The sequence below is a fragment of the Lithobates pipiens genome, unplaced genomic scaffold (assembly GCF_037356315.1).
Source record: "Lithobates pipiens isolate NorthernLeopardFrog02 unplaced genomic scaffold, aLitPip1_a1.2 Scaffold_19, whole genome shotgun sequence".
Taxonomy (NCBI): domain Eukaryota; kingdom Metazoa; phylum Chordata; class Amphibia; order Anura; family Ranidae; genus Lithobates; species Lithobates pipiens.
The window spans coordinates 480,209,871-480,228,250 of NW_027507764.1; the positions used below are offsets into that span (position 1 = coordinate 480,209,871).

General features: G+C 40.2%; 1 protein-coding gene across 1 annotated transcript in view; it reads right to left on the minus strand.

Moving 5' to 3' along the window:
• Positions 1–2,408: 2,408 nt before the first annotated feature.
• The window catches only part of LOC143997339 (uncharacterized), a 134,247-nt gene continuing 118,275 nt past the window's right edge, over positions 2,409–18,380 (minus strand). Inside the window, exons 5-6 of the mRNA XM_077492917.1 lie at positions 16,621–16,764; positions 2,409–9,309 (exon numbers count right to left, since the gene is read on the minus strand). Of these exons, the coding sequence (XP_077349043.1) occupies positions 9,184–9,309; positions 16,621–16,764 (270 nt within the window). The 3' untranslated portion in view covers positions 2,409–9,183. The remainder of the gene's footprint in view (positions 9,310–16,620; positions 16,765–18,380) is intronic.

The following is an 18,380-nucleotide window of genomic DNA, read 5'->3' on the forward strand; positions in this document are numbered from 1 at the left end:
ATTCATTGTAATAGGAATAAAAGTGATAAAAAAAGTAAAAAATTAAAAAATTATTTAAAACGCCCCTGTCCCTGGTAGCTTGCACTCAGAAGTGAATGCACACGTTAGTCTCACCCACATATGTGAGCAGCAATTCTAGCACTAGACCTCCTCTGTAACTCTAAACAAAATTTAAAATGTCACCTATGGAGATTTTTAAGTACTGAAGTTTGGTGTCATTCCTGAGTGCGCCATTTTAAAGCGTGACATGTTGGGTATCTATTTAGTCAGCATAACATCATCTTTTACATTAGATAAAAAAAATTGGGCTAACTGTTTTGTTATTTTTTTAAATCATGAAAAAAAATTGTTGCTCAAATACTGTGTGAGATAAAAAGTTTCAATGACTGCCATTTTATTCCCCAGGGTGTCAGCTATAGCTATAGTCAGCCAGGATAGGCCTGGTATGGAAGTGGTTAATAGTTATAAAACCAATAGAGAATAAGCTCTCTTGCAATAGTCTTGTAAATCGCAATTCTCCCACTACCCCAGAAAACTCTGTACACCCTCATAGAGAGACAAAATCTAATTGTCGTTCAGTTTCCAATCAGTCTGCAGATAGAAGCTGCCATTAGTACTAGACTATGGTCTATACTTATATAGGCATTGTGTTATAGCCTTCACTACTGACAACTCTTTTCCCCACACCTATTCTCTTATTCTATAAACTTTACCTTCCTCCATACCCCCTCCCCCCCTTTTTTTTTTACATGGCCTACTCCGAACTTGGAAAATATCCCTCACTAATTTCGCACAACACTAAAGGCCTTAAAGTGGTTGTAAACCCTTACAACCAACTTTGACCTACAGGTAAGCCTATATTAAGGCTTACCTGTAGGTCCAAGAAATATCTCCTAAACCTATACCTATGTGCCGTAGACAGCGGCGCGCAGGCGTACTGGGCAGGCCGCAGATCGCGGCGATATGGCGCGAGTGTCGGCTCCCGTGCGCATGCGCGGGGGTGATGTCATCGCTGCTCCGGCGAATCACAGCGCCGGAACAGCAAGACCCGGAAGTCACTCCGGGATGCATGGCAGCGGCGGACATGAAGATGGAGGACCGCTTTGGGGGCTTCGTTCTCAGGTAAGTTATTCATAATAAGCTAGTATGCTATGCATACTAGCTCATTATGCCTTTGCCTTGCAGGGTGTGTTTTTTTTTGTTTTTTTTTTTTAGCCTTTACTTCCTCTTTAACATACCTGAAAAGAGGACCTCCTTATTAAGAGAACTTTCTAAAGCCAAACAAAAATAGTATTCCTACAGGAAACTCATTTCAAAAAGGACAAAACCCAGAAACGACTTAATAATTATTTTACAAAGGCATTTTATGCATCTAGCCCACTGTCGAAAGCGAAAGGTGTTGCAATCTTGCTTAGCAAAAACTCTCAGCCACGGAACAACTTGTTGACCCGGACAGGAGATACCTCTTTTTAAAAGGCATCCTGAATGGACAACAAACAACCCTTGCAAACATGTATTTCCCTGATAAAGCACATATTTCTTTTTGCCAGAAGGTGATAGATAAATTGAAGTGTTTCTCAACTGGAATGATGATACTCGGTGGAGACTTCAATATCACACTGAACCCACTCCAAGACACCTCTAATGGTCAAACCTCAATTACATATAAAACACTTACCAATGCATTAAATCCATGCTAAGTTCTATGATGTTAATGGATTCCTGAAGACTTCTAAATCCCTCAGAGAAAGATTATACACATTACTCGATGCCACATGATAAATACTCAAGAATAGACTACATATTCATAACACAAAAGGATCTTGCTCTATTAACAGAAGCCAAAATAGGGCTCCAAATGGCTTCTGATCATTGCCCTATTGCCATCACTCTCTCACAGCCTGATAACCAAACTAGGACATGTAACTGGAGACTAAACCTCTCCCTTCTTTTAATACCATATGTAATCAAACAGATCACAGACTCTATCAAAACATACTTTGTACTAAATAGTAACAAGGAGACCTTTCCACTTATAGCCTGTGAGGCACACAATTGTGTCATAAGAGGGGAATTCATCAAATGGGGTGCCCACCTTAAAAAGGAAACTGAACAAAAAATATCAGCCCATTCTACAACTATTTACCAATTGGAGTCACTGCATAAACAAACGCTCTCAGTAGCGATAGCCTCTGAATTATTGGAAGCAAGAAAAGAATTACAAAATATTTTAGAGAACACGACAAGATATATATATATATCTATATATATATATATATATATATATATATATATAGATATATATATAGATATATATATATATAGATATAGATAATATGTCTCAAAAATGACTCTATTACGAACATGGGAACAAGAGTGGGAAATATTTGGCCAGAGCCCTAAAAAACACTAGCATACTAGAAAACATAAATTGTATAAATTGTATACACAGAGAAAAAAGTACACTAGAACACTCGACAGACAAAATAGCAGCCCAATTCCATGAATATTACTCAAAACTGTATAACCTTCCCTTAACCCACAAGCCTAAACATCTAATGTGGACAGAAACCACATTATCAAGGAATTTCTGAAACAAATTGCCCTTCCACCTCTAAACTTAGAGGAAATAGACAATTTAGAATAACTGATTCAAGAATCTGAACTTTTACAGGCAATTAAAGAACTCAAACCAGGGAAAAGCCCTGGTCCAGATGGCCTGACTTCCCAGTATTATAAATTGTTTACTGAAATTATAAAAACCCCTCTCCTTGAAAATCTCAACTCCTTAAATAATCAACAAAAAAATCTTGAGTCCAACAAAAAAATCTTGAGTCTTTTTTACAAGCACATATTACTGTGATCCAGAAAGCAAATAAAGATCCAAAGGAATTCTCAAGCTATAGATCAACTTCATTACTTGTTGATTTAAAACTTCTTGCAAAAATAATCGTTACTCATCTTAGACCCCTCTTACTGAAGATAATAGGTCCAGAACAAGTAGGTTTCATGGAATAGAGGATAGAGACAATATTACCAAAGCTCTTAATCTGATCCACAATGCCCACTGAAAAAGAAATCGAAGGCCTTCTCCTGTCCACCAACACGGAAAAGACCTTTGATCTAGTAGCTTGGGACTATATGTTCGCAACTTGCAAGCGCATTGGCCTACAAAAAAATATGCTATCCTGGATTCACACTTTATACACCTCCAAAAATTAAAATTAACTGTACTTTTTCCAATACCATCAAGATTAAAAATGGCCCTAGACAGGGATGGCCCTTTCTCCATTACGGTTTATCATTTCCCTAGAACCTTTCATTTAATTAGTCAACCAAAACATATCTATCCATGGTTTTAAGATAGCAGGCAGAGAATTTAAATCAGCAGCTTATGCGGATGACCTTTTATTCTTTCAGACACAACCACACATTTCCATCCCTAATTTACTTGAAAACTTCAGAACATTTAGATATATCTCAAACCTAAAAATAAATCACAGCAAATCACAGGCCCTAAACATATCTCTACCAAGCGATAAACTTCAATTAGCCCAAAGAAATTGCCCATTCAAATGGGAAGATAAAGCATTGAAATACCTAGGAATTTGGCTCACACCTGACGCTAAAGAACTTTTTAATCAAAATGTCTCCACTCTACTAAAAAACATCTTATCAGACCTTAAAAAATGGCACCAGGAGGCTTTACTTGGTTCGGAAGAACAGCAATTGTTAAAATGGTTATCCTCCTCAGACTTTTGTACTGTATGCATGCCTTACCAATTAAATTACCATCTACCTTTTTCAGACATCTTCAAAACTTAGAGAGACAATTTGTATGGGCCCACGAAAAACCAAGACTAAACTTCAACATGATTACTCGTCCAAAAGAAGCAGGAGGCATGGCCCTACCTGACTTTAAGAAATATTATTATGCCACACATATCACAAGGATAATAGACATTCCCAAAACAAAGATTGTATTTCTATTGAAAATGTGTCGTCTTCCCTCCCTCTTAGATTTTTACCATGGATTCAAAAATCTCTATACCCACTGTCCATAAAAAGACATCCCTTCATAGACTGCACTCATTCACGACTTAGCTTCAATCCCTGGCACTCTTACCAGGGTTGCAGATAACCCAGAATTGGTCTACAATGCAAAGGGTTCCCACCCACTAGTGAGGGCTCCCTGCTATTAGTCTCACACTGTATACAGGCAGGAGTAATCAAATCCAAGGAATGCTTACAAAACTCATGCAAAGATCATACTTTGCCCCAATGGACATATCTACAACTTTGCAGCTTTTGAGTAATCACAAATCTAAACATCTCTTCTCCAAGACACCCACACAACTAGAAACCATATGTTTGAATGCTACAACGACAAAGAAAACATATTCTTGGCTACAAACACATGCGAGCAAACATAGTTTTAACTTCAAAGCTAAATGGGAAAAATCTCTAGATAGAAGCTTTACAGACTCCCAATAGGAAAAATCCTGGCTCACAAATGTTCAATTAGCACCAAATTCCAAGAAACCTCATATAAGATTCTCACTCAATGGTATGCCACACCAGACATGATATGCTCATGGTACCCACAATCCTCTAACTCCTGCTGGAGATGCAAGACAGACATTGGATCTATGTTACAAATTTGGTGGCAATGTCCTCTGATCTCTGATTTTTGGAAAAAGGTTTGTGACTTGAGAAAGAAGATTACAGAGACAGACATTGACCTTGACTCAGCTTTCTGCCTTTTAAATATTTCTACACAACCTACATGGCGCTACAAAAACTCCCTGACTAGACATATGTTGAATGCAGCAAAAATCCTAATCCCCAGAGCATGGAAGACTACGCATACCCCTACTCTTATAGAATGGTTTATTCGAGATTAACTATGTTCATGTTATGGAGGAAACTATGGCTATTGCATATGATCATCTAAACCGCCATCATAAAGTCTGGAACACGTGTTTCATATAGATTTTCTGATTAATATAACCAGATTGTGGAAGTGTGAAAGAAAATCCTCTGCTCCCACCGGTTTGGTTGTATATATCCATACAATTTATATGTACGGTCTAACATGAGACTTTGAGTTTGTACATCCAATCCCCACCTTTTTTCTCCCCCTTGACTTGTTTTATTTTGCTATAGATCCCCTTCTACATATTCTATCCCCATCTGGTAACTCTGATTTCCTTTCTTGATATATTATATCACTAAGTTAATTTCTACTCCTGTTCACTTATTAATGCATAGAAACGACCGCTTATTGTACCCTTTGATATGTTCTTTATTATACATAAGCATTGTATAAATTGTATACCTTTAAAACTTTACAATAAAAACTTATATCGTGGAAAAAAAGAAAAAAGAACAAACAAACTTTCTTAGACCCTTAGTTTCCCAAGAATTTTAGTTCGCAAATTCTACCCATCTATAGCCAGTTTTACTAATTCATACACTGGTCCCCCCAGGAAACAAGTAAACTCGATACTGCAAGGAGTTCCTACTTTCAATAGGGTATAGATATAGGGTATTATAAGGTGAGAGTCACCAATACCTATGACATGGCCTCCTTAGAGTAACCTAATAAGCAACATAAAGAGTGTGACCTAATAAGGAACATAAAGGACCACTTTATTAGTTCAGTAATTAACAGAATCAATTTATATACACCAACAAAAATGGATAAAATTTGGTTTAAAAAATAAAATAAAAATTCTAATGTTCATTTCAACTGTAGCTATAATAAAAAATCAAAGGGTCAAGATGGAAAAATTTTCTTGAACAAATTAAATAGTAAACAGTGAATGTGATATTCATTTAAGAAATTCCATTAATTCCAAAACTGAATGTTAAAAGCAAAAAAGATTTGAAGTACTGTCAACCGATATTTGCCAAGCCTCCAGAGGCAATACTGAATGCACAGACAAGATTTTTCGGATGAACGTTCAGTGTATGGAAACAATCTGCTGATTACTATACATTAACTCCTTCAGATCTGCGCTATAGCAGAATTATGGCTACAGCACAGATCTACCTTGCCAGGAGGTCGTCAATAGTCATCCTCCCCTTTGCGCGCTGTGATCACGGAGTCAATGAGATTCAGGTGGTCACAGATTGGAGTAAAGGGCCAATGACAGCTGATCATATTATGTAAACAGAAGATCAGTAATCCTTTGCGTGAGGAGAAAAAAAAAAAAAAGATCACCGGCTTCAGTGCAAGGGACATCAATCCAGAAGAGGAAGAGCCTTGTGCCCACACAGTGCCACGAATCAGTGCATAAGTGCCAGTGATCAGTGCCACCTATCAATGCCTATGAATGCCACCTATCAATGCCCAACCAGTGGTGCCAATTAGTGCCTCATCAATGCCACCTAGCAGTGCTGCCTATCAGTGTCACCTACCAGTGATGATCAGTGCCCATCACTGCGACCCATCAGTGCCCTTCAGTGCCATCTATCAATGCCCTTCAGAGCCGCTCATCAGTGCCACCCATCAGTGCCACCTCTCAGTGCCCATCGATGTCACCTATCAGTGTCACCTCATTAATGCCCACCAGTGCCACCTATTAGTGCCCAACATTGCATCCTATTGGTGCTTATCAGTGCAGCCTCATCAGCGTACATTAATGAAGGAGAAAAATTACCTGTTTGCAAAATGTATTCAAAAAATATAAAACAGGTTTGTATTTTATTTTATTTTTATTTGGTCTTTTTACATTTTTTTAACCACCAAAAGAAAGCTCTATTTGTGGGGGAAAAAAAAATGATAAAAATTTAATTTAGGTACAGTGTTGTATGACCACGCAATTGTCGGTCAAAGAGTGACAGCGCTAAAAGCTGAAAATTGGTCTGTGCAGGAGGGGAGTTTAGGTGCCCAGTAAGCAAGTGGTTAAACCATTGCCAGTGTCAAATTTTAAGGGTCAAATCCCCAAATCTTTGGAGCAGGTAACTGCAAACAGCATGATAGAATACTCCAAAATAATCTCTTTGGACATGGTTAATGATTAGCTTACGCTCTGATGAACATTGACAATCACAAAAACTGTTACAATTACAATTACAATTGTAATTGTTACAGTTACAATTACAAATTCCAGTTGCTAAATATACAAAAGAACCAATATTTGTCAAACACAATCAGGGAAACCAAGATATTAATGAACATATTTAGTCAATAAAAAGCAGTATGACTATGTGCAAAGTTATCCATCTGGTTACAAAATGAGTTTAGCTTAGTTCATATTGGCAAGATCACTTCGAAGGATCTTTAAAGTGCAACTCCAGTAAAAGTAAAAGCCCTTCCTTGTACTGTATTGAAGGGCTATGTGCCCACATCAGTCTTAATGTTGTCAGAGGGCTTCTGACTGCTGGAACTCAGGGAAAAAGGGCTGCAGGCAGCAGTCTTGCAGTAAGGAAGAACCTGCAGGAGTGGGAATCAGGTAAATAAAACAGTTTTTCCTGGTCTCCAGACATAAATGAGCATTAAAGTAGAACTATAGGCAAAACGTTATTTTTTTTTCTATTTTGAGTAGTGTAAGGGAGGGTTATAACTCCTGCCAGATTATTTTTTTCCCCCCGACATCTGCGTCCCATTGCAGAGATTTCCCTTCCCTTCCTGTCCCATAGCTAAACAGGAAGTGAGAGGAAATCTGTGTAAATCAAGGTAATTTCTTGGGGACCCCAGGCCACCAGAACTAGTGTACCCAATAGAAGATTTCCCCGCTATTACTTTTCTGGGGACAACCCAAAATTTGGGTAATGTTTTTTACTTTCACTTTCAATGAATATGGTAAACAGGACTAATAGCGAGGGTGAATCTCCTTACACAGACGACAATAAAAACTGGCAGGTGTTCTAACCCCTCTCCACTTTGTCCAAAACAAAAAAAAAAGTTTTGCCTTTAGTTATACTTTAACTCTTGTGGACAGTCACTCTGCAAGGAAGATTTATTTTTCCCAGAGTTCGGTTTTAACAGTGCTGTAAACCTCTTCCCATCAGTAATGTAGGCAGTGGTTTCCAGTGGCCATAGCTCTTATAATGATGTTATAGAACTTGAGGCTAAAATCAGTTCCTCTATCAGAGGATAATCCCATATAATAGAATGATCAGTCCTTAGTGCTCTGATAGAGGAACTGATTTTAACCACAAGTTCTGTAACATCATTATACGAGCTATGGCCACTGGAAACCACTGCAAACATTAATAGTATATGGGATTATATACATTAACAGGGCAAAGTAGTAACAAAAATGGGTTTATTGCTCTCTAGTTACCATGCCATGCATACCGGCAAGGAAAGAAGAAGACAAAGAAAAAAAAGAAAAAAGGGTCTGTTTACCACAGACACCAATCAGATTCCAGCTGTCATTTTTCTAGTGCATATTTTCAAATAAAAGGTATCTGATTGATATCTGTGGGCAGAAGATATGCTTTTTATGCTTCTTTATTTTTTTAAATTTTTTTTAAGAAATAAAGAAGTCTCTTTGTTAATTTTTATCTCCCCAAAAGTATGAGATGCATGTTAAAATCTATACTTACAATATAAGCAATAAAGATGCTCTTTTGGCAATTCAAAGGCATAATTTATACAAATAAGACTATATTTACACAAGAGATAAAAAAAAAAAAATGTTAGACAATAGTGCTCTACATCAGTGACAAAGGTTGTAAAAAAATCTACCCTCCCATCCTTTGAAGTCGTGCTTTTTTTTTTTTATCAAGGCAAGCCCAGTAACGCACAGCATTAAAAATCAGAACAATAAAAATAATCCTTTTAATTTTTTGCCATAGGTTACTGTAATTTTAGCCTTATTAAATAAACCTAGTGTCAACTATTCTCTAACATGTCACATTAAATGGAGCACAAACTAGAAAAAAAATTGAAAAAATGGGGGGGAAAAAATAAAATAAAATCACCCTTCTTCCGAGGCAGACAATCATTTCAAATGGTGATCGATATTCAGGATGATGGATAAAGGTGCCGTTAGTGTACTTGCACAATGATTCTTTGATTCAGAGGTCTTTAGAGTGCTGTCACTTCCTATCCATGTGTACCATGGTGCATGGAAGAGCTAGATGGTCTCACATTAATTGAAATATTCTGCTCCTGTGTCCACAGCTGGTTTCTGTTCAAAGGGAGCACAAGTCTTTATGTGAAGTCCTTCATGCACAATCCGTAGAGCCTAAGAACTTTTGCCAGTCATGATAGAAACCTTCTATGGTTTCCCTTATTTTACAGACCTGCTGATGCTTTGTCCCCCTTGACTGTCTTGTACTTCTTCTTGTTTTCTGCACAGAACATAGATTAATCATTATAACTTCATACAGCCATGCCAAGAACTCAAAGGCATTTGTGTGTAATCTATTTCAGAATGTTTTTTTTCTTTTAAAATTAAAGTGGGGTGCCTCCTAAAAAAAAAAAAAAAAAAAAAAAAATTCAAGTCAGCAGCTACAAATACTGCAGCTGCTGACTTTTAATAATCGAACACTTACCTGTCCCAGGGTCCAGCGATGCGGGGGGGAACGAAGCCCCCCCTCGTTGCCCGCTCTGCTCGCGGCGCCGTCATTCGTACTGTGGGCACCCGGCTGTGGCTTCACAGCCGGGCACCCACTGCGCATGTGCGAGCGGCGCAGGGTGCCGTGATACGCCGCACAGTCACCTGGGACACGTGACAGGTCCCAGGTGACTGTGCGGCGCGAGGGGAAGTGATGTCACCAGCCCGGGCAAGGAAGAAGGCAGACTACGAGGGACCCCCGAGCAACAGGTATTTAGAGGTGAGTAAAAATTATTTTTTTGCTGGCAACACCACTTTAAGAAAGACCTTTGTTTACGATCCTTCTAACTAGTAACCACTGTGGATAAAAATGAATGATTTTTTTTTTTTTTAAATCAAAAAAAATCTTTTTAAATTTAACTTCTGATTTTTATCAAACTTATTTTAATAAAATGCTTTTGGAGTAAAAATCTATCTAAACAAAGTTTTCCATTTAAGATACACTAATAATTTACTTCATATAGCATGTAGTGGAGCTTAGTTATGTTGCATGAAGCTGTATATAAGTGACTGCTGGTGCTTTCTTTTTTTGGGGGGGGGGGGCGGCATTAAACAGTGCACCCACAGCCACCCTCCCCTGGGGTCAGTCGGGTAACCTGCATAACCCCCCCCCCCATGGGATGGTCGGTCGGTTCGATCGCAAACCTTTTATAAAGCCTATTAGACCCTCTGGCTCTAATCGTGTGCTTAAAAAAAATACCCCAGTGGAATCCTTGCGACCGGTGCCCCACATGTAGATTAGGGGACCAGACGCATGTAGATAGGGGGGCGGCGCTACTGCGCCCTGCATTAAGGGACGCCACTGCTGTATATTCTCCAATATTTACATTTTGGGTAATTTAATGAATCTAAGCTCTGCAAGCTGAGATAACACGAACTGCATTGATGCATTCTCACAATTTCACTGTAACCATGAGATAAAACAGAGTTCAATATTATTCCTTTATCCCTTTGTTTTGCAAATCTATGTACACTACAAACTGTATGACTGAATCGGTTCTGATATCGCTGTTTTACTAACCTGACAGCTTAATATTCTAAATAGAAAACCTTCATTTTGATTGCAAATATTAAAGATTCTAACTACCAGCAAGAATAAGTCCTTACTTTCAAAGAGCACCTGTCATTTCAGATCCATCATGGCAGCGCCTGTTAGCGGGCATCCACTCACCTGTTGCCGCCACATCCCTCACCTTGTTGTGTCACTGCCGCATCAGCCGTCCCATCAAAGTCAATGGGACTGTCGGTGAGTCAACAGTGGGTCAGAGGAAGAGCCGCTGTGGGACAGAGATGACAGTTGCTCTTTAACAATTATGATTAAAATCAAGTTGATTTAAATGAAGCCTTTTTACTAGTGATTTAAATCATTATTTGAAACGACTTGATTTAAATCAAATCTACCCCGCTTGTAACACAGACAGGTCTGTACCTCTAAATACCCTTTGTAATTAAATAGGTGGGCGAGCACACTCCAATAGAAAGACTCCTTTATTGTAATAATTCCATAAAATATCACAGCATGGCACTCCCAATGCTTTTCACTTTACTAAACCCTAGACCAGGCACGTCCAAAGTCCGGCCCGTGGGCCAATCATGGCCCGCGGTCCGGTTTTGAACGGCCCGCCTGGTAATCTAAACATATATATCTTTTGTGGCCCAGACAATCTCCCAGCGCCGGGGCCACAAAAGATATATAGTCTGGCTGCATCGGAGATAGGAGGCTGTATGAGCGCCGTGCACACAGGAGTATTTCCTGTTTACACGGCAGCCTCTGTAATAGGAAGTCCCATCTCCGCCATTGGACGACTGTTCTGTCCATCAAAGGAGGCAGGACTTTCTCTTAAAGAGGCCGCTGTGTAAACAGGAGATTCTCCTGTTCTTTGGCGCTCGTCCTGCCCCCTCCATGTCCCCTCCAAGGCTGCACTGATGGCAATGGCAAGTACATTCCTGGCTAATGGTGGCTGCATTCCTGGCTAATAGTGAGTGAAATCCTGGCTAATGGTGGCTGCATTCCTTGCTAATAGTGAGTGAAATCCTGGCTAATGGTGGCTGCATTCCTGGCAATAGTGAGTGAAATCCTGGCAATGGTGGCTGCATTCCTGGCTAATGGTGGCTGCATTCCTGGCTAATGGTGAGTGAAATACGGGCTAATAGTGAGTGAAATCCTGGCAATAGTGAGTGAAATCCTGGCAATAGTGGCTGCATTCCTGGCCAATGGTGGCTGCATTCCTGGCTAATGGTGGCTGCATTCCTGGCTAATAGTGAGTGAAATCCTGGCAATGGTGCCTGCATTCCTGGCTAATGGTGGGTGCATTCCTGGCAATGGTGGGTGCATTCCTGGCAATGGTGGGGGCTGCATTCCCAGCAATGGTGGGCGTGCAGATGGGCACTGACCCTTATTTTGCTTCACAGTTTTTATTTAAAATTTTAAGGTTTTTCCTGAAACTTCCCTCTTATTTGCCAATAAATACGATATATCCAAATAACACACCCAAGCTCATCTCTTCAACACACACAGCCACAAAGGCAAGAGAATTCTTGTTGGGCCCTGTATTAGTGTTCGAACGAACACACTTAGACCGAATTTTAATGGTTCAAAGAATGTCAGGCAAAATGGTTGGCCCTCGTGCATGTTCACTTCATCAAATCTTGCCCTCTTTGAAAAAAGTTTGGACACCCCTGCCCTAGACACTTTATTCACTATATCTGGTCTCCCACAGTAAAGAGAACATGGGAATGCAATTATTTTAGTAAACGTAAACCGCCAAATACCTTTTCTCATCAGCAGTATATAGCAGTCTTGTGACTTCTATCAGTGTCTGGTTAAAGTAGTTGTAAACTCTTACAAACCACTTTGACCTACAGGTAAGCCTAGATTAAGGCTTACCTGTAGGTCTAAGAAATATCTCCTAAACGGTTTAGGAGATATTTACTAAAAACCAGTGACAACTGTCTACGGCGCATGCACCGTAGACAGCGGCGCGCAGGCGCACTATCGCCGTTAGCAGCGGCATGCTGCTAACTGCGATATGCCGTTAGTGGCGGGTCCCATGCGCATGTGCGGGAGTGACATCATCGCTGCTCCAGCGCTGTGAGTGGCCGGAGCAGCTATACCCGGAAGAAGATGGATGCTCCAGACTACAGGGGACAGCAGTGACATCGCTGGCTCCTGTGTGTGTCAGGTAAGTGACACATAATGGGCTACTATGCGAAGCATAGTAGTCAATTATGCTTTACCTTTGCAGGGAGACAAAGAGGAAGTAAACCCATCAGGGTTTACTTCCTCTTTAACCACTTTCAGACCGGACCAATTTGCTGGTCAAAGACCAGACCACTTTTTGCGATTCGGCACTGCGTCGCTTTAACTGACAATTGCGCGGTCGTGCGACGTGGCTCCCAAACAAAATTGACGTCCTTTTTTTCCCACAAATAGAGCTTTCTTTTGGTGGTATTTGATCACCCCTGTGGTTTTTATTTTTTGCGCTATAAACAAAAATAGAGCGACAATTTTGAAAAAAACGCATTATTTTTTACTTTTTGTTATAATAAATATCCCCCAAAAATATATAAAAAAACATTTTTTTCCCTCAATTTAGGCCGATACGTATTCTTCTACATATTTTTGGTAAAAAAAATCGCAATAAGCGATTATTGATTGGTTTGCGCAAAAGTTATAGCGTTTACAAAATAGGGATAGTTTTATAGCATTTTTATTAATAATTTTTTATTATTATTTTTTTTACTAGTAATGGCGGCGATCTGCGATTTTTATTGTGACTGCGACATTGTCGGGGACCTATCGGACATTTTTGACACATTTTTGGGACCATTGTCATTTATACAGTAATCACTGCTATATAAATGCAGTGATTCCTGTGTAAATGACACTGGCAGTGAAAGGGTTAACCAGTGGGTGGCAGTGTAGGGGTTAAGTGTTCCTAGGGGTGTGTTACTAACTGTGGGGGGGTTGGGCTTTCCTTTAGTGTACACTGATCTCTGCTCCAATCACATGGAGCAGAGATCAGCGTCACTAGTTGCTAGGCAGAATGGAAAAATGTTGTTTACACAGCATTTCCTCTATTCGGCCGCTCCGTGAGACGATCGCGGGGATGCCCGCGGCGATCGAGTCCGCGGGTCCCGCGACCGGACTCACGGGGGTCCCGACCAGCGCGGTGGCAGGGCGGCATCGAATATTGGACGTACCTGTACGCCAATATGCCTGCCCGTGCCATTCTGTCGACGTACATCGTCGTGCGCTGGTCGGGAAGTGGTTAAAGCTTGTAGGAAGAGTTTTCATTCTAATCTGACTGTCATATAAGGCTGCAGGACTCCTGACCCTCTCTCTGGACAGTGCTAATTGGCCCTGTGCCAAACACAGGCACCCTCCCAAGAAAAATAAAAACTGAGCATGTGCAGAGTGACTCCAAAGGCTCTGTCTTATTAGGAGACATATAGGAGACAGTGGAAGAAGGGGAGGATCAGAGGATACAGGATCAGTCTTTTTACACAAAGCAGAAGATTAACCCCTTGGGTTCCACATTGAGGGTAAAAAGCATGTTTTACTGCATATACAGACTGATTTTATTAGGTTTAGTAACACTTTAATTCTAGCAGACCCCCATGCTTATCATCTCTTATCTCTTGTACTTTTTATTTGTCTGCTCTCATAAATTATTTCTCTCAATGATTATTCGTGTTTAATATTTATAGTTGTATTTTAGATTTGAGGTAGGATACCCACCAGTGATATCTGTCTTGTTAACTAGCATGATAATTGATTCTGCAATGGTGAATGGAGAGAGAACAGCATGGGAGGTATGCTATGATTAGGCAGACTAGCTTGAACTGTGTTGCCGTGCTGTATGATTTTATGGATGTATTACAATAAAGGAGTATTTTTATTAGACTGCGGTCATCCACTTATGCTCTTTTGACGTCCCAATGATGAGCTGGACTTGCAGAGAAATGTGGGCTAACCTGGAGTGGTTTACATTTTTCCTTCAGTTTACCTACTGTAAGTAGCTACATGATCCTTGGCCTATTCACACCGACACGGTCAGCTGTGGTGCAATAAACACACGTTTTAACCCATGTTGCAAGTTAGCTTTGCAATGGGACAGCATATTCATTTAAATGAAACCCTGCTTGCAGCATTATTGGCATCATAGTGAATGGCAATGACATGTGCACTGGGTGGTATGTTGGAGTGCCATTTGGCACTGTGTTTTTTTCTGACATCTAATGCTAATGAGTAAAAAAAAAGGCTTTACTGCTACTTTAGAGTTTAAGTCTACCAAAAACTGACATTTTAGTTTTTGGTGGATGCTGAAAACTTATGCCGCGTACACACAACCAGACTTTCCGTCAGAATAAATTCTAACGATCTTTCCGACTGAGTTCCGCTGAAACAGACTTGCCTACACACGATCACACCAAAGTCTGTTCATTTAGAACACGATGAGGTATGACGGGACTAGAAAAGGTAATTCAATAGCCAGTAGCTGCCCTTGGGCCCTTTTTGGTCCGTCGGAATACAGCATACAGATGAACGGTTTTCCCGATTGGAAATTAATTCTGTTGGAAATATTTAAAACATGTTCTATTTCTAGGTCCATCAGAATTTTTGAAAAAAAAAAGTCTGATGAAGCCCACACACGATCGGAATATCTGATGAAATGATTTAATCTGACCTTTTTTGCCGGAAAGTCCGTTTGTGTGTACGTGGCATCAAACTACCTGATAGTTTCTTATACCCCTTGGAGACTCCAATGGTGAGATCCCTGCTCCTGTGCTCCTGAGTCAGTGAACCACTTGTGGACATTATAAGAAGCTCAAACTCTCACTACTAGATTTGTATTGTTTGTTATAAAAAATGCAACAAGCTGATGCAATCCTTTATTATGTTCAGTACAATATGGATGGTCATTTAGAGAGAACAGGCCTGACGTGAAAGAGGTTTGGTTAATTATTGTGAAGGCTAAAAAAGCCACTTAGACATGTACCTTCAGTTTTGCTGAATTTCTTAGTCCCTGCAGGGTCAACAGTGGTACAATTACAGCACACAAATGGCACTGTAGTCCTACAAATCAGGCTTGATGAGGTACTTTGACGCAGTAAGTGGGCTTAGCACTATATGACCATATTGTGACCAAATCCCCATCATTTTTGAATATGCTCAGGTGTTTTTAAATAGCCTTGACAGATTTAAAAGTCATTTTTGTATGTGTGTGCTGTAATCTATTTTGTACTGTTTGATGGTCTTATAGCAGCACCATCTTAAATGTAAACGCAATTTTAGGGTGTGCCTCCCCAAGTATGATTTTGTATGTATATTGTATGAATTTTGACCAGGTTCCTTGGGCCGGAGCACCCCACCCTCATTACCTCTTATTAGTGGCTACAAGTTCATAGGAGGAATCCCTTCAGTTCTCCCATAAATAGGAGTTTATCTCCCATGGGCTTGGCACTATATGACCATATAGTGTGACCAAATCCACATATTTTTGGAATATGTTCAGGTGTTTTTAAATGTAATTTTTGTATCTGTGCACTGTAATCTATTTTCTACAAATCAGGCTGACTTTTCATTATCCAAACACATTTCAGTTGTCTTTTTAAAGAGGAACTGAATTCTGGAAACCATGCACAAAAAAAGTAGGCAAAGGGAACAAGGTCACCAGTATTGCCTGTGGTTTTTCTGCAGTTGATCTTTCCCCATTACCAAGTCTTGTTTTGCACTGTATTTCTCTGTGGAGGCAGCCGTCTTGGTGGAGGAAGAGTTTTGCTTCCTCATGTCACAGCCTCAAGCAAGGAAAACAATGATCAGCACAGTAGTGACATCGAATCTAAAATCAAATGGCATACACCTCATTGGACTTAGCTAATAGTATGCCATGCCAGCACATTTTACAATGTGATTGAATTCCTGGATTTCAGTTTTAAGGGCAGAGACCTTCAAAATGTTGCTTGTATGCTCTCATCTTACTATTAATAAAATTATGATCTATATAAACAATTAAGTTGATTTACATATATAACAGTTTACCTCTCTGGGAAGGTGTACACACAGAATATCCTTGGTGATAGTCACAAAGTCTTTTAGCTTGTTTTTTAGAGCAGAGTTCTTGGGGGTTGTTGGTTTTAGGTTCTTCATTTGCTGCTGGAGTAGACATCCTATATAATATAATTTCTGCAAATATAAAGAAGAAGAAAAGGGTTACTATAGCATGTTAGATTAATAATGTGAGGAAGTGTAGCATTAGCTTAAACGTAATAGAAACTCAATGGCCTACACACTATATCACCAAAAGTATTATGCCGCGTACACACGACTGGACTTTTTCACAGCAAAGGTCAGACGGAACGAGTCCGTCGGACAATTCGATCGTGTGTGGGCTCCATCGGACCTTTGCTTGCCAAAAATCCGGTGGACTTTAGAAATAGAACATGTTATACATTTTTCCACCGGAACTCCACCGGACCGAGAAATTCGTTCGTGTGTATGCTATTCCAACAGACAAAAACCGACGCTAGGGCAGCTATTGGCTACTGGCTATGAGCTTCCTTATTCTAGTCCGGTCGTATGTCATCACGTACGAATCCGTCGGACTTTGGTGTGATTGTGTGTGGCCAAGTCCGTTCATTCGTAAAGTCCGTCGGAACTCCGCCGAAAGTCCATTGGAAAGACTGTTGGACCTAGTCCCTCAAAAAGTCCAGTCGTGTGTACGCGGCATTAGAATGCCTGCCTTTACACACACATAAATTTTAATGACATCCCAGTTTTAGTCTATAGGGTTCAATATTGAGTTGGCCCACCCTTTGCAGCAATAACAGCTTCAACTCTTCTGGGAAGGCTGTCTACAAGGTTTGGAGTGTTTCTATGGGAATGTTTGACCATTCTTCCAGAAGTGCATTTGTGAAGTCAGGCACTGATTTGGTCAGGAGAAGGTCTGGCTCGCAGTCTCCTCTATAATTAATCCCAAAGATGTTCTATCGGGTTGAGATCAGAACCAGTCAAGTTCCTCTACCCCTAACTTACTCATCCATGCATTTATGGACCAAGCTTTATGCACTGGTCCAAATTATTTGGCGGAGGGGGGGATAGGGAGTTATGATGTGGGATTGTTTTTAATTTATTGGGCTTGGCCCCTTAGTTCCAGTGAAGGGAACTCTTAAGGCATCAGCATAACAAGACATTTTGGACAATTTGATGCTCCCAACTTTGTGGGGACAGTTTCAAGATGGCCCCTTCCTGTTCCAACCTAACTGTACACCAGTGCACAAAGAAACGTCTATAAAGACATGGATAACCGAGTTTGGGTTGGAGGAACTAGAATGGCCTGCACAGAGTCCTGACTTCAACCCGACAGAACACCTTTGGGATGAATTTGAGTGGAGACTGCAAGCCAAGCCTCCTCATAAACATCAGTGCCTGATCTAACAAATGCTCTTCTGCATGAATGGTCAAACATTCCCATAGACACACTCCTAAACCTTGTGGACAGCCTTCCCAGAAGAGCTAAAGCTGTTATAGCTGCAAAGGGTGGGCCAACTCCATATTGAACCCTATGGACTAAGACTGGGATGTCATTAAAGGTCATGTGCGTATAAAGGCAGGCTTACCAATACATTTAGTAATATAGTGTATATAAAGAACATGTACTTGAAAGCAGTCTGAGATAGGTTTCACGGACTGTTGTCAATGCTTGCATTAAAGCAGGGGTTCTTAAATGTTTTAGTCCAAAGACCGAAATAAGAAAATTGTTACCAGACTGGGACCCAAGAAGAGAAAAATTACCAAAATGT